This window comes from Suncus etruscus, chromosome 2 (genome assembly GCF_024139225.1).
Source record: "Suncus etruscus isolate mSunEtr1 chromosome 2, mSunEtr1.pri.cur, whole genome shotgun sequence".
Classification (NCBI taxonomy): Eukaryota; Metazoa; Chordata; class Mammalia; order Eulipotyphla; family Soricidae; genus Suncus; species Suncus etruscus.
Window position 1 is genome coordinate 135,452,827 of NC_064849.1, and position 17,402 is coordinate 135,470,228.

The 17,402-nt window shown below is 38.3% G+C and overlaps 1 protein-coding gene across 1 annotated transcript in view; it reads right to left on the bottom strand.

Annotated features, from left to right (window-relative positions):
- Positions 1–1,885, bottom strand: part of ARSB (arylsulfatase B) — a 197,998-nt gene extending 196,113 nt beyond the window's left edge. The window contains exon 1 of the mRNA XM_049769081.1: positions 1,580–1,885. Coding sequence (XP_049625038.1) covers positions 1,580–1,885 — 306 coding nt within the window. The remainder of the gene's footprint in view (positions 1–1,579) is intronic.
- Positions 1,886–17,402: the final 15,517 nt, after the last annotated feature.

A 17,402-nucleotide genomic window follows, 5' to 3' on the forward strand; every position in this document is an offset into this window, starting at 1 on the left:
CAGTAAAGTCCTAGTCACACTAGGAGCTTATAAACATGTCAGTCTTCGATTAAAAGGGGCCAGGAAGCCACTTATTTTAAAGGTCTCAGAGGACTGAAGGATACGGGAATTTTACCATGTACTAGGCTATGAGTTTTAATATATCATTGAACCTCAGCAGTTTTATTCTCTTCTCTGTGCAAGGGATTAAAAGATAATAGCTACCATGGGACCTGAGAGATAGAATGAAGGTAGGGGTTTGGGCTGAGGAATAACATTTGTTTGCATGAAGCCCTTCTGAGTTTGATCCTTAGCATTCCAAATGGTCTCCCAAGCCCCACTTGAAGTGATTCTTGCAGGCAAAGCCAGGAGTAAGCCCTGAGCACTGCCAAGTGTGGCCCCAAAATTAAAATCAATAAATAAAATTAAAGGGCCAGAGAGATAGCACAGCAGTAGGGCATTTACCTTGCACACAGACGACCCAGCACGTACCCAGGATCCCAAATGGTTCCCTGAGCCTGCCAGGGAGGTATTTCTGAGCACAGAGCCAAGAGTAACCCCTGAGTGCCGCTGGGCATAACCCCAAAACCATAAATAAATAAATAAATAAATAAATAAATAAATAAATAAATAAATAAATAAATTTTAAGTAATGGGGCCAAAACGATAGTGCAGTAGGTAGGGTGCTTGTCTTGCATGTAACTGACCCAGGTTAAAAGCTTGGCATCCTATATAATCCCCCCAAAAATGACCCCCTGAGTGCAGAGTTAGATATAACTGCTAACCATCACAGGGTATGGCCAAGCAAAACAAAATTTAATTTAAAAAAATTTTAAGTAACTGCTACTCAACAAACGATTCAGAAACGTTAGCAAATTGTCCTAAAGCCCACTCAACCCCTAAGCACTGTGAGCTGTGGCACTGGTGGTCCCTAGTACCACAAGGACCCTTTGCAGTGAACCACCCGCCTTATTGGCTGATATCTGGAAGTGGTCTCCAAGCCCCCACTTGGGGAGATCTCCCCGGACCAAATTAACTATAAAAAACTATATATACATCTAGCCCTAAGCAAATGTTTTTGATACTCTTACTAATTTTGCATACACATTCTCTACAAGCAGTCCTCCAAAAATCCTAGAGAAAGTTGGTAAAGAGATCAAGGTGCTGGTTAGTAGTTTGATGTTAAGGAATGTCAGTGTCGTCCCCCCCCCCCCCAAAAAAAAAAAAAACCCAAAACCTCATTTCAGGCCTGCAGAACACTCAGCAAGGGGTGCCTTTGCTGAGTGAGCTAGGGGCCAGCCCTATCCCAGCTAGGCCAGCTGGACTCCAAGGTCATGGGGTTACTCTGCATGAACTCTGTATGCCCCACAAAAACCCTCGGGTGCCCGCAGACACTCTCGTGAACCTACAGGGATAGAAAACCAAAAGCAGAAAAGCCTGGGCTCCGGAGAAGGCCTCGGGGCATCCCAGATGTTGAGCATGCGCAAAGGGCGCCGAGGGTCGCTTGAGCTATAGTTATCTCTCGGCCCCGGCGTGGTTGGACCGGCCCGGAGTGGGGGACAGGCACGGAGCCGGGCCGCCTGGGGGCGCTGCTGCGTACCTGGTAGCGCCCCGTTAGCAGCTGGCTCCGTGAAGGGGTGCACAGAGGCTGCGTGTAGTAGTTGTCCAGTAGCACCCCGCCGGCCGCCAGCGCGTCCAGCCGCGGCGTGCGGATGTTGGAGCCGTGGAAGCCCACGTCGTTCCAGCCCAGGTCGTCGGCCAGGACAAAGACGATGTGCGGCGGCCTCCGGGCCCGGGCGGCCGAGCCCGTTGGCAGGCCGCGCAGCAGCAGCAGCAGCAGCAGCAGATGCTGCCGGAGGACCAGGCCTAGGCCTAGAGGCCGAGAGGGGCCCCCGCTTTTCGCCATCCTTCGCCGCCTGCTGCCTGCTAGCCTGTGGCGCCTACCAGCTGCCACCCCAGCACCCACTTAGGGAAGCAGGAACTGGGCCGTCCCGCCTGCCCCGCCCCGTGGGGCCCCAGCAGAGACCGAGACCCTGGCTGGCCAGGGTGCGGGGGAGGAGCCAGAGAGAAGAGTTCTGCTCGCCGGGCTGAGGGTGCCCCTCAGAGCTCCCCCCAAAGCTGAGGAGGTTTCCTCCCTCCCGGGGGTAAACTTGAGATGGGCCTGCATTGGTTCTCTTTGCAGCACTTGGCACGGTTCTCAGAGCAGTTATTTCCACATCCTTTCTCTTTCAGTCTTGCAAATAGCTTGCATTCCTTCTCTGTCCATCTTGCAAATAGCTTGAGAGCTAAAAATGATCACTGATCATTTGTTGTTGTTTTGTTTTTTTTTTTTATCAACCCTTCACCCCTATTGGCGAATGGTTGGATAGAACCTGAATCCATTCTGACATGAGAGGCTGAACTAGGATGATTTATTTATTTAGTGTGAAGCGTCAGGGACTCTCATTGGCAAGGCAGGTGCTCTACCACTGATACACATCTCAGACTCTTGATTATCACTTTTTAAAGGCCACTCTACAAAACTATTGAAGGAACCAATTCTGGCAGAACAGTCTGTCCTCAGGCATTACACGTGGGAGTGTTGTTGGTGCAGACATTCAGGTTCCTGTCCTCAAGCATTCCAAATTGAAAGCAAAAGGCCGAATTTATTTGAGACTTTATTTAGAGTTAACAGAAAGGAAGGCTGGGAACTCCCAGATTGTGGAAGGGGTCTCCTAATGCAGGATTCTAAAGAAAGGTGGAAGACTTTTTCACCTTTTATGCCTTTTTTTCTTTTTTTTTAATTGTAAGAATTTATTCAAGAAACAAAACTGATTAACATAATGAGGTAAACTAACATAACATAATATAGTGACATAACATAACATATAATATAATTGATATAATAATACATGTAAGTCAAAGAAAGTTTCTGATTAAAAACATTTTTTTTCCATAATGGCTTACATATCTTTCACAGTAGTATTTTAGGTACATATTAACATTGAGTCAGGGGAATACCCATCACCAACTATATCCTCCCCCCATTCCAGTTCCCTTTCTACAACCCATATACCCCACCATCACCCCCCGGGCTGCTAGAGTAGGTGGACCCTTCTTTGTCTGGCTTACTATTAGTGATCACATATCTGTTTGGTCCTGGAACCCTCCCTTGTTTCCCCTTCTATTTAAGAGGCAGAGCTAGAAAAATCGAGGTATGTGGTTTTGTTTGGAGGCAAGAAAAGCAATAGAATGGGGTACAAAGTAAGAGGGGGAAAAAAAGACAAAAGTCAAATACGCTGAAAATGGGCTGAGTCTCTCTAGAGGCTTCCAACCTCAGTTTGAGAGAGGATGTGAAAAAGGTAATTGGAATAACACAACAATACAGAAAAAATTATAGAATTAAATAAACGGTGAGCACTACAGTTTCTCCCCAAATGTAAAGTTATCTGTATCACTTTCTCCCCCTTTTCTCTGTTTTATTTGTCTTTTCTTTTTTATTCTTGTTAGATTCTTTTGTTTGTTTTGCCTTGTTTTAGTTTTTTTTATTGGATTTGATTTGTTTTTGCTTCTTTTGGGTCACTCCTGGCAGAGCTCAGAGGGTGCTCCTGGCTCTATGCTTGGAGAACGTCCCTGGAGGGCACGGGGGACCATTTGGGATGCCAGGATCTGAGCCACTGCCCTTCTACAGAAAAAACAGATGCCTGATCTCCATGCTATCTCTCCTGGCCCCACTTTATCCCTTTAATTACATCTTTTATTTAATCTTCTTTTTTTTTTTAAGAAACTTTTTTTCCTTTAGATATGTGTGAGCATATATATTCTTAGTTTTTGTCGAGAGTCTGGTTTCTTTTCTTTCCACCCCCCAAATCCACCAGCAATATAATGTAGCACCACTTCCTCCTGCAAAGACATATTAAACAAAGGGGAAATTGTACTTATAAAAACAAGCTCTTATCTACTAGAGATAAGAACTCATACTTGTTTACAACACAGGGCCATTTCCCACCCTGAATGTATGTCATGTAGAAACAACTTAGGCTCCAGGGAACTAGACACTGACCGTTCAGCCTTAACTCCTGGATCCCAGGCATAGATACAACAGAGTTCTCCGCAACAGCTCAAGGAACCAAATCCCCTCCAGGGCATTTACAATGCTGCTCTGACACCAACATGAGCCAGTCCTAAATTGATAACCTGACAAGGAGGAAATGGGAACAACTTGATCTAAGAGCAAGTTGTCCTCCCTCATCAGCTATCGATAAGACAAAATCAGAAAACAGGTCACCCTTTGATATATGCAAAAGCCAAGATCGCTATATACTGGTTGTTGCAACCAAGACTGGACAGTACACATCCAGGGACCAACAACAACAACAACAACAGCAACAAAAACTCTAGCCTAGCTTTTGGAATACGATCTGTTCAACAAACAAGAGCTCCAATTCTAGAAGGTTGACTGAGACAACTGCAACTGAACGGGTCTTTCAGAAACATAACGAAAGACTTTATCCCAGGCTCCAGTCTAGGAGCAACATAACGACCAAGAACACCAACTGCAGAAGATGGATTAAAACGACACTGAAGAAACATAACTGCTAGAACCACAAAGAAAGACTTCATAAACTCCATTCCCTGAGCTGCACAGCCACAAAGATCTCTAGAAACAGAGGTCTGATTTTACCATCCAAGACAAAGCTGAAGTCTTCCGCACACCACGAAAGCAGCAAGGGGAGAGTAAATGATCATGCAAGGAGTCTAGAGTTAATCCCATGACAGTATACTTCAGGGGTGGAGAAACCCTGTGTCTCCTAGGTCAAGGGAATTCCCTCTACAATAACCCCAATAATTACTGTGCCTATGCAGGGGGATAAAGAAAAGGAGGAAAAAAAGGCACAAAATAATTTTCCACATGTTTATTTATTGATTGATTGATTTTTTGAGGTCTTTATTTTGGTGTGGAGATTACGGTTGATGTCTCCAATATTATTTTATTTTATTTTGTCTTGTCTTTCTCTTTCTTTTTGCATTCAAGCATGAGTTGATTTCAGAACCGAGACTATTGTGTGGTGCCTATCTTTATTGCTGAAGTGCTCACCGGTTATTAACTCCTTTTATACCTTTTTATCCAAGGTGGATGGATGAGTATTTCATGCTCTAGGAATGAGGGCCATTAAAACAGGAAAGGATACTGAGGTGATTCTCTTCTAGTGTCAGCATCCAGCAGGGCCAAGGACATCCAGCTTATCAGACACCACCTATACCTCCCATTCCTTCATGTTGTCCCCTTCCCCGGTTCCTCGTTTCCCTATCAGTAGGAAGATAAAGAGAACAAAATGAACACAAAATTTTGGGTCCTCTTAAGACCAGTTACTGTAAAATGTAAAAAATATCATTTTTGCCAATTCATGGTTATAAGTAAAAGAATTTAGATCCCACGAGCCACATGACTTATGACCATTTTAATTGCAATTTGGTTATGTGGTGTAGAGATAAAATAATGTTTTACTTTTATACTTATGACTATTTTTCAGAACTATGGCTATTTATATGGAAATTATTCTAGAGTAGAGGAGAATGAAAAACATTTTATCGTCCAAAGATACAGTATGAGTTTTAATGAACCTATATACCCCCAAACAGTAAACTTCACAAATGTTTCAAAGTTTTTTCTCCCTTAAGTAGAACAGAAAAAGTAACATGGACTTTATTTTATTTTTTGTATGTCTATTGGGTTATACCTTACAGTGCTCAGGTGTTATTCCTAGTTCCAAGCTCACAAAACACTCAGGAGATTATATGTGGTGAATGGAATTGAACCAGAGTATGTTGCTTTTAAGGCAAGAGACTGAAGCCATGATTTCTCCAGGCCTCTCTTATTATTTCTATAGATATTTTAATAAGGTAAATTACCATATGTGGGAAAGACAACATTGTTACCAGGTTGAAAAGTTGGATATGATAGTAGCCATGTTCAAACGGGCCAGTTCCATAGATTCACTCTTTTCTCTCAGGAGATGTAAACTGAGCCATGACACATTATGGCAAACACTTGCCTAGGCTGCACACAGCTGCCATCTCAGGAGAAGAATGAGGTTTTCTTGCAGGAGGCCCTGCAGCTGTATATACCCCTAAAATTTTCAGTATTGTAGCTTTGAATTTCTGGACAACTTCATTTATTAGATGCTGTCATTCCTAAAGGAACACCCAATTTATCAAACTGGACATATAACAACAAGAGATTACTAAACCTTCTACCATTGTATCAATGACTTCATAATGACACAATAATTTTCATAGATGAGCTTGATACTATAATTTTTCTTTTTTCTTTTTTTATCTTCTATTTTATTTTTAATATTTCAAGTTTTTTCAGTAACTTTGGAAACAAATGTATTATGATTAACTGTGTAAACTATGTGTTGCACTTTTTATATAAACAATTTTTTAAAAGTTAGGTATATCCTAGCACGCAACTATATCAATGAACTACTAATCAGAATTGCCTTGAATTTGTTCAAAATATAATATCACATATGTTACTCAAATAAGTATTTCTTATACTCAATTGAGCATCTCATTCTTTCAAAATATTTTTCAACACAGGAATGTTTAATTTGACTATTGATTTGCTTGGGAAAAGGAAATTTTTATCGGGAAACAGAGATGTAGTAAAGTGTTATGCATGAAGCCTATTAGTAACAGTATTGTAAACAGTATCACAATACAAAAAATATATTTTAAAAAGCACCATTCATAGAAACAGAATGGTTGACTGGAGGCAAAAAATGGGGCTGGGTGTGGAGGGGGTATTGGTGGAGGGAAGTGGACACTAGTGAAGGGACTAAGTGATGTTAAAACATTGTTTTCCTGAAACCCAATCATAAACAACTTTGTAATTCACAATGACTAAATAAAATTTGTAAAAAAAAAAAAATTCTAGAAATGTAAGCCAATAGCAACTAGTTACTGTGCATGAAGGAAGCCATTTCCTTCCTTTCCACTAGCACAGTTGAATTATCTGGGGTGTTGTGTGAATATTTAGTAACTCATTAATTTGTCCAGGTATGAACCCATTCAGAACTGGACCTCCCAACTAAGAAGTTAACCAAAGAAGTACAGTATGAGGTTCATCTGACTCATCTGTGAGTTAAATAACAATTTCCCTTAACCACAAGTTCATAGGGAAGTCAGTCCTGTGACCAGTCAGTCCTGATTCAAGCCTGACTCAGTTTCTGCTGGAGAATAAGTTTTAACAATTGCAAGAGATTATGTACAACCTAGTTTGCAATATACTTCCCGGTTAGCTGAGTCTGCTTCCCATAAGTTATTTCATAACTCCACTGGACAAAAGTAATAGCAATAGAAAATAATGTCAGTTTATATATGAAGATAAATTCTATTTACTGGTGTTTCAACTCAGGGCTCCCTCATCTCCACTGCCATCATGGAAAAAGCATGTTTGCCTCCACTTGAACCTTGTAGATTCCAATCCGATGCTTTGACTGTCAACAGAATTTATATATTAGCAATTTTCTTATTGAGTTAAGTAATATATTTAATATGTATTCATTTTTAATCTCTATGAGTTGAGATTTTTATCTTTTTGGAAAAGATACATGTAATATTTGACACATGTAATATTTTCCTCTTGAAATTTTTTGACCTGCCAATGTATTAATATATGTCACATTTATTTTTCACATCTAATGGAATCAAAACTTATCAGAAAAATGTTTTTAATTAGCACAAAACTAAAAAGAAAAAGCAATTTGATTTTTATTATTTTAAGCCTTGAAGTAATTATTTTAAAGCCCCAAAGAGACCATAAAAAACTGAAAGATTGGGCCCGGAGAGATAGCACAGCGGCGTTTGCCTTGCAAGCAGCTGATCCAGGACCAAACGTGGTTGGTTTGAATCCCGGTGTCCCATATGGTCCCCCCATGCCTGCCAGGAGCTATTTCTGTGCAGACAGCCAGGAGGAACCCAAGAGCACCGCCGGGTGTGGCCCAAAAACCAAAAACAACAACAACAACAAACAAACAAACAAACAAAAAACCTGAAAGATTAAAGTCAGGAATGTGACGCAAGTAGTAAAGTGAATACGTGGGCCAGATTCTAGTTCGTTAATACCCATGACCCTTCCCAGCACCTGTGGATGTGACCCCTCCAACAGAAGAAAGGTAAAAAAGAAAAAACGAACTAAAAATGTTCCCACTGAGGTTCTTACACATACTTTTCTACTTCCCTACCCTTAATGATAAAAATCAAGTTGCCTACAATAGCTGTTAATATGCAAGAACAATTTCTCCTTTGAGCAATTGTTTCTGAAACTAGTTCAGCTTGCACACTTGGCCTTTTATTGTCCTGAAGTTTCTTCTCCCACTCTCTCTCCTCCTCCTAAGAGAGAGAGAGAGAAATATTATTTCTAAACAAGGCAGTTTACTAAAAGAATCAAAAGTCAGAAAGTAGTCAGAGTGTACATTTACAAATAAAAGTTTCTCCTATGCTTATGTTACTCTGAAATAGGCAAATAAGAGAACTGATTATATTTTTCATTTAAATATGTAGTTCCTGGAATATACAGCTATAGAGACGATTTTAAAATTTCTCAAAGTTTGATGCTGCCTGATGACGAGACTTATTATTATGGGTTTCTGGTTCTTGGAATAAGCTATTTCTCCTCCAAAACCTGGTTCCTTGAAGGTCAATATGACATTTAAAAACCAGTGTGTGCTGTAAGTGTGCTCATTGCCTCTAAACAGTGACACCAAAGGCATTTCACCAAAGATGGGAACTAGAAGTTTTTATAACACCCATAAGAATATTCATATATAGTATGTGGATACATGTATCATATATTCTATATATACTACATCAATATATATGTATTGATAAAAGATCATAGAAGATTGCCAATTCTATTTCCCCCTTTTCATATGAATGGGAATTGTATCAGTTTTATTGTCTCCTTGCTAGTAAAAGGAACTAAACTCTAAAATTTTGCCCATAAGTAGAAAATATAGCCAAAAAAAATGTTTTTATTTTGAGTAAAGCGTCCACATTTCTTCATATGTATATCATTTGTGAAGTAGATGTATATACAACAATACTCTTAAGTCAAAAGAACCAGCTAAAGTTCAACATATTTCAAACTCTACAAACAAAACCAAAAGCCTGGTGACAATTTACTGTACAATGCTCTTTTTGTTTGGTGTTTTGGGCCATATCCGGTGACACTCGGGTTATTCCTGGGTCTGCACTCAGAAATCGACCCTGGCAGGGTTGGGGTCCATATGGAATGCTGGAGATCCAACCCTGGTCAGCTGCATGCAAGGCAAACACCATACCCACTGTGCTATTGCTCCGGTCTCCCCAAACTACAATTTTTGATCACTATACTACTTGAAGTAAGAAATGGATTATTCCCTTTTTTTCTAAAGAATCATCTCAGTCCAACTTAGTTCGTAGAGTAATTTTCATGGGAAAAAATATGTTCTCAGGCTTGAATCTTCACTTTAATTATCTAATAAAGTCTTGGTCTAACTTTCATGGAGATCTTTAATTTCAGTCAGCAGTCTTATTATATCTTTTAACTGGTTATTGCCTGAAAGTAAGAAGACTGATCCTGTTTGATAATTTATATTCTGCTCAAAATCAAATCATTTTATTGATTTAATTGTTAGCCATTGATTTTGGTAGTGTTGGAACATTGTAAAACTAAAACTATTGTTATCAATAATGTAAAGCACAGTGCTCTAATTAAAAAATAAAAATTTTAATTATTTAATTTTGGGGGTCCCACTATATAATCATATCAATAAAATCATTCCATTATAAAGATAAAAAATTAGGACTAAAATATATTTAGTTTATTTTTATATACAAACGCAAATATTTGAACCTGGTCAAATTAGTTATAAAATACAAAGAAATTACTAAAAATACATATTAGCATAATCTTCAATATATACCATTAATATCAGCAATAGCCTTTATTAAAATTACATTTTTGTAATTAAGTCCTATTTGTATAGTGTTTTTGAATATAGTTATAATAACCTAGACTAGAATAACCAGTCTAGAATAACTTCAAGAATTGTTAGAGTAAGCAATTTAGCCCACTGAATGTCACTACATCTGCTTACATGCTCATAAACAATTTTATTAAGTAGTGGCTAAATGCGGGGTCCTAAAGCCCCCCCGGAGGGGCCCGGCCAGCGGGGAAGCGGCTGGGAGGCTCTTGGACGTCCGCACCTTTATTTGGCTGGGTTAAAAGAACAACCACACCTGTAAAAAATCTGAGAGAGGTTAGTAATGAAGACCTCAGGCGAAATATCCGATCAGAGGTAAAATTTATTGGTCCAGCATCTCTTATATAGAGGAGGAGAAATGGGCAGGTAAAAAGGACATGTCAATCATACTTTTTGGCGCGAAGGTTATAGAACAAAGGCAGTAAAATATTCAGAGGGGAGGGAGACCTTATGTCTCCAAAGTGGGATCTGCAGCCCGCTTATCTGGAGCTAACATCAGTCTGTGAAGGGGCAGGTTTTTGAAGCGTAGCTATTAACTCCGGAAAGAAGCTAAAGGGAGTGGCCTAAATCTGGAACTGGCATTGGGGTGTTCACTTTTCTCTTTGGCTTCAAAGAAAATCTCCTTCAGCTGTGAAATACCTTTCCTGTTAGCTCAAAAGCTTACAGCAAAGTTTGCAGGTAGGCAGCCTTAGGTAAAAGGCTGCATAAAAGACAGAAGACAGAAAAATTTATCTCTGACAGGATACTGTCTCCAACAGCTAAACATCTAAGAAGTATATAAAGTATTCCTCCTAATTTTCTAATTCTTTCTCTTCCTTCCTCTTTCTCTTTTTTTAAAACTGTGGTTTGCAATATTGCTAATTACGGGGTACCATATCATTTTATTCACTTTCAGCACCTAGTTCTTATACAGAATTATTAGTTCCAGCCATCACTGTCACTGTGAACCATTCACTAATCCTAACTGAAATCATCACTTTCTGTGGCAAGCTTCCAACCATGGAGTGGTCCTTCTGATCTTTTGTCTCCATTGTCTATTGTCATTGTCTCTGGGTTATATTACCAAACTACCTATTATTTTTCTTATACCTCCAAAATGAGTGAGATTATTCTGTCTTTCCCTCTCCCTCTGACTCATTTCATTCAGCATAATACTCTCCATATCCATCCATGTATAAGCAAATTGTATGACTTCATTTTTCTAACAGCTGTGTAGTATTCTATTGTATAGACGTGCCACCGTTTCTGTAGCCACTCATTCTGTTCTCAGGCATTTGGATTATTTTCAGACTCTGGCGATTGTAAATAGTGCTGCAATGAATATAGGAATGCAGAGAGCTTCTCTGCATGGGGTTTTGGGGTTCTTAGGATATATTCCTGAGAGTGGTATTATTGGATCATATGGAAGCTCTATTTCTAGTTTTTAGAGGAATATCTATATTGTTTTCCAAAAAGGCTAGACCAGTCTACATTCTCACAAGCACTGAATGAGAGTCCCTTTCTCATCACATTCATGTCAGCACTGGTTTTTTTGTTCTTTGTGATGTGTGCCAGTCTCTGTAGTATGAGATATCTCATTGCTGTTTTGACTTGCATCTCCCTGATTATTAGTGATGTGGAGCATTTTTATGTGCCTTTGGCCCTCTGTATTTCTTCTTTGAGGAAATATCTGTTCGTTTCTTCTCCCCATTTTTGGATTGGGTGAGATTATTTTTCTTCTTGCCAAGTTTTATTAGTGTCCTGTATATCTTAGATATTAACCCCCTGTCTGATGGACATTGGGTGAATAGTTTCTCCCAATCTTTCTATTCTATTTTATTCTAATCTCCCAATCTTTCTATTCTACTCACTGTTTCCTTTGAAGTGCAGAAGCTTCTCAATTAAATGTAATCCCATTTGTTTATCTTTGCTTCCACTTGCTTGGACAGTGGTGTTTCATCTTTGAAAATACTTTTAGCTTCAGTGTCATGGTGTGTTTTGCCTATATTTTCCTCTATGTACCTTATGATTTTAGGTATGATATTATGATGTTGAATTCATTTTTATTTGACCTTAGTGCATAGTGTTGAAGAGAAGTCTAAATTCACTTATATGCATGTAGTTTGCCAGTTTTCCCAACACCACTTGTTGAAGAGATTTTCCTTTCCCCACTTTGTATTTCTTGCCCCTTTACCAAAGATTAATTGTATACCTGTAGATCAGTCTCAGAATATTCAAGTATTTTACACTGATCTGAGGATCTGTCTTTATTCCAATATCATGCTGTTTTAATGACTAATGCATTATAGTACAATATAAAGTTGGAGAAAGCGATACCTCCTATCTTCTTTTCTCTAAGTATTGCTTTAGCTATTCATGGACATTGTTTGATCCAAATGAATTTCAAGAGTGTTTGATCTACTTATTTGAAAACTGTCAGGAGTATTCTTATAGGAATTGCATTACATCTACATAATGCTTTGGGAAGTATTGTTATTTTAATAGTTTTTGTTGATTTTTTGTTTTCTGTGTCACACCCAGCAGCGCTCAGGGGTTACGCCTGGCTCTATGCTCAGAAATCGCTCTTGGCAGGCTCGGGGAAGTATATGGTATGCTGGGATTCAAACCACCGTCTTTCTGCATGCGACGCAAACACCCTACCTCCATGCTATCTCTCTGGCCCCAGTATTGCCATTTTAATTATGTTACTTCTCCCAATTCATGAGCATGGATACATAAACTATCTCCATTTCCTTGTTTCCTCTTTTATTTTTTTTTTACTGCACCCTCTTTTATTTCTTAATGCAGGTGTTTTGTAGTTTCTTTGAGGTCTTTCATCTCCTTAGTTAAGTTGAAGTACTTGATTTTCTGATGCACAAATTATGAATGGAATTGTTTTAAAATATCTCTCTTTCATTATTTATATATATACAAGCCATGAATTTTTGCATATTAATTTTGTTGCCTATGCTTTTCTAAACAAATCTACTGTTTCTACAAGCTTCTTGGTAGAGAAGGTAGGATTTTCTAAGTATGTATCATGCCATCTGAAAACAATAAAAGCTTGACTTCTTTCTTCCTTATCTGGATGCCCTTGATATCTTTTTCTTGCCTGATTGCTATGGCAAGTACTTACAGTACTATAAGAAATAGAAGTAATGAGAGGGAGCAATCTGTCTTGTGACAGATATTAGAGAAAAGGCTTTTATATGTCCTGTATATTCTTGTCTCCCATCTTAGTTTTGTAAGAATAGGATCCTGTAATTGTGGTACCAACTGTTTGCTACAACTTGTCCCCACTGCTTCCCAGAGCAAAGTTCCACACCTTATAAATATCTTCTGGGGGTGGTGGGGTGAAAGTTCAAGGAGACGGAATAGATGCTTTTGCATGCTATCCTCAGTTCTATCCCTGATACCACATGGTCCCCTGAACACTAGCAGAATATGGTTCCTGAGCACAGGAATGTAGTTCCAAAAACAAAGCAATGCAAACAAATATTCTTTTGAAGCTTGTTACCCCATTGTGGGGTTGCTATCTTGGTGAGGGCATCTTTCTGCCTTCAGTCAATCTAATGCTCTCCTCTGTTCCTTACTGAGAACATATTGTTCATTGTGGTTTCCAGTCAGTTTCTGTGAGAATCAATCCAGGCTTTGGTATAGATTTGTTGTGGTGCTGAAGGGAGGTAAGGACAAGTTCTCTCTATTCAGTCATTTCTTGGTCCTGCACCCACTTCCATCATACTTTAAAGTTAAATAAAGAACAATGAAATACTACAGTTGTTAGAAAAATATCAAATCATGAAGTTTGCTTGTAAATAGATGAATATGGAGAATATTGTGATAAATGAAATGAATCAAAGGGAGAGAGATAGACATGGACTGATCACACTCATTTCTGGGATATAAAAATAGTATGTTAATAATAACCAAAGATTATGTTCATACACACATTTGCATATTTTGATTCAGAGGCTCAGGAAATTTTAGAACAGTGTATATAAATAAATAATGTATAATTCACAAAAAATAATAACCAAAGATAATAGAGATGAAGGCCAGGAAGGCTAGTTTATGGTTAAGAAGCCTGCCATGGACTAAGGAGTGCATTTAGGGCAGAAACGGGACCACAATGACAATGATAGTTGGAAATGATAACTCTGGACAAGAACTGGGTGCTAAAAGGAGATAGTTGGAAATGATAACTCTGCTAAAAGGAGATAGTTGGAAATGATAACTCTGGACAAGAACTGGGTGCTAAAAGGAGATAAAATGATATGCATGATACCCCTTTAGTAACAATATTGCAAAATACAATATCCAAAAGAAAAAATGAAGAGACATAGAGAAAAAGAAAAGAAAAATGTCTGACATAGATGTGGGTATGGAGAAAGGCAGAAGGGACTGTGGGAAGAAAACTGGGAACATTGGTAGTAGAAAATGCACTCTTGAATGAATGTCTATTGGAACATTAGTGACTGCAACTCAATCATGAACAACTTTAATTCATTTTTTTTACAACTTTAATTCTTAGCTTAGAAGTATGAATACCTTTCTTTTTGTTTTCCTCTCAATTTGTTTTTGTTTCAGAGCCTTTGAAGATGATAAATGTTTCATACAAAGACTAACCGTTAGGATAGAGATAAGAATGGTAAGAAGTGTTTTTTCAGAGAGAAAATTTGAAGACCACTTCCTGATGTGGTCATTTGTGGTTGGTGTTACTTATTGCTTCATTACTGGCCTGAATTATCTGAAAAAAAGAGACTTGAAAATCAGGGGTTAAAAAATCCAAACTTGGGGCCGGGCGGTGGCGCTAAAGGTAAGGTGCCTGCCTTGCCTGCGCTATACTTGGACGGACCGCAGTTCGATCCCCCGGTGTCCCATATGGTCCCCCAAGCCAGGAGCAACTTCTGAGCGCATAGCCAGGAGTAACCCCTGAGCGTTACCGGGTGTGGCCCAAAAACCAAAAAAAAAAAAAAAATCCAAACTTTATTACTTTAGATATCATGTGTTTTTAGATTATTCTCATGATAAATTTAGTTTAGGAAACTGATTTGGAATGGATGATTCTACCACAAATAGTGAGCAGGAGGTCTTCTTAACGGCCTATAAAATCATCTGCTGAATTTTAGATAACTACTTTAAAGATTTCTTTATCCTTCTAGTTGCCTAGAGTTATGTTTATATATATATATGTGATATGTATGAACTATAAGAACTAATTATGAGCTACAAATTAAGAATTACCACAGTGGGCCAGAGAGATAGCATAAAGGGATGAGTGCATATTTTAATAGGTTGCAGGAGGTCTGGATTTGAACCCTGTTACCACAAGGTCCCTAAGCACCACTAGGAGTGAAAACTGAACACTGATTTGGAATTATTCCTTGCAATGATGAGTATGGCCCAAAACCAAAAAGAAAAATAATCACCAAAGTTCCAGGCTTATAGGAAGGCAATTCTCTATTACAATTATCTTCATTTAATACTTTTTGCTTTTAGAGAGATTTTGGTTGGTGTAGCATTGATTTATATAGATTGCAGGTGTTTTTCTGTGTTGGCATATGCATTTATATTGAAAGGGAAAAGGTATTTAAAAAAATTATTTAGGGACCAGAGACATTAGAGTTTAAGGGCCGGAAGAACTGGCTCACAATATGAGGCTCACCACAAAGAGTTGTGAATGCTGTTAGGGAAATAACTACACTAACAACTAGCATGACAATGTTAATGAGTGAGAGAAGTCAAATGCCTGTCTCAGACACAGGTGGGGTTCAATCCATAGCATGCAAGAAATAAAAATCAAATCGTGAAACATCCCTACTTTATAGAACACAACTAAATTTTAGTAATAAGTATGAATGACTCGAATGGAATGCAAAATGAAAAGATTCTTATGTTAAATTTTGAGTATATGTGATCATGTCAATAAAAAACAACAAAAAAGAAAAGAAAATGAATTAACATTATAAAAGGATATTCGTGCCATTTTAAAGAGAAAAATAAACTAACACATGGGTCTGTTGTGATACATGGTCTAATGTCTGTAAACAAGAGTCACCGTTGTTCAAGCCTTAAGCTTTGTTGTGACTTCATTGAAATTTATCTTCATATATTAATGTTCTATCAACAACTTAGTCAGTCTAATTATTTTTTCACATTGTTGAAAAAAATAAGCATTAAATTTCAAAATTGTTTTTTACATGAGCAACAGATGTACAAGTAATTAGGAAGAGGCTTTAGCATAATGATAAGTTTGGCAGCAACTCATAAAAATCTCCTTTCACAACAAACTGCAGAAATTGCAATGCCATTTATATCTTTGTTTCTTTGGGAACAATGATGGTGGCTTTCAAATGTCTCTGTAGTTGAACACTTTTCCACTAAACTTCATCAGAAAATGAACAGTACATTTCTTTTATAAAATAATTTTCAGGGAAAAAACTTCTGAAATTTTTCATCATCTGTAAAATGAGAGAAAATGGGCTGTGGTATGGCTTGAATTCAGGGAGATGACAACCAAGAAATCCTCTGGTTCCACTGGTTGTGAGACTCCCACTTCCCAAATAAAAACAAGTGGCTGGACAATAACAAGTGTTGATATTACTTGATCTATTGCTATAGAACAAGTAACTACTTGGTGAAAAAGTTCAAGGCAATCAAAAACTAATTTATGAATTATTTTTTATCAATATAAGACAAGTATCCTAGTGATTTGTCTTGACTTTCTTGGAAATGTGATTTTCTCCCTAAATATATGACCATATGCTTTGATTTTGTTTTTTTTGGGGTTTTTTTGGTTTTTGTTTTAGAGCCGCACCAGGCTACGCTCAGGGTTACTCCTGGCTCTGTGCTCAGAAATCACTCCTGACAGGCTCCGGGGATCATATGAATGCTGGGGATCCAACTCAGATTTGCCTTGGGTCGGCCACATGCAAGGTTAGGTAAGGCCCTATCACTGTGCTATCTTTCCAGCCTCTGATTTTTATTATTGAATATTTCTTTGTCTTCTCTACTATTTCTGTATAATATAATTTTGATTAGAGTTTGATATATCTTATATAAAAATTGTGTTCTGTAAATAATAAGTTAACAAGAAGTAGCAGCCTAGATAACTATCAAATTGTGCCACTGATATAGTATTTTCTTCATGTGTTCTTCAGTTTTAATTAAATAAAAAAATTTTTTTTTGGTTTTTGGATCACACCTGGCAGTGCTCAGGGATTACTTCTGGCTCCACATTCAGAAATCGCTTCTGGCAGACTCGAGGGACCATGTGGGATGCCAGGATTTGAACCACCGACCTTCTGCATGCAAGGCAAATGCCTTACTTCCATGCTATCTCTCCGACCCCACAAAATAACAATTTTAAAAGAAACTTGAATTTGAATGTTTTAAGTATTTTTCCAAACTGTGCTTAGCAATTTTCAGACA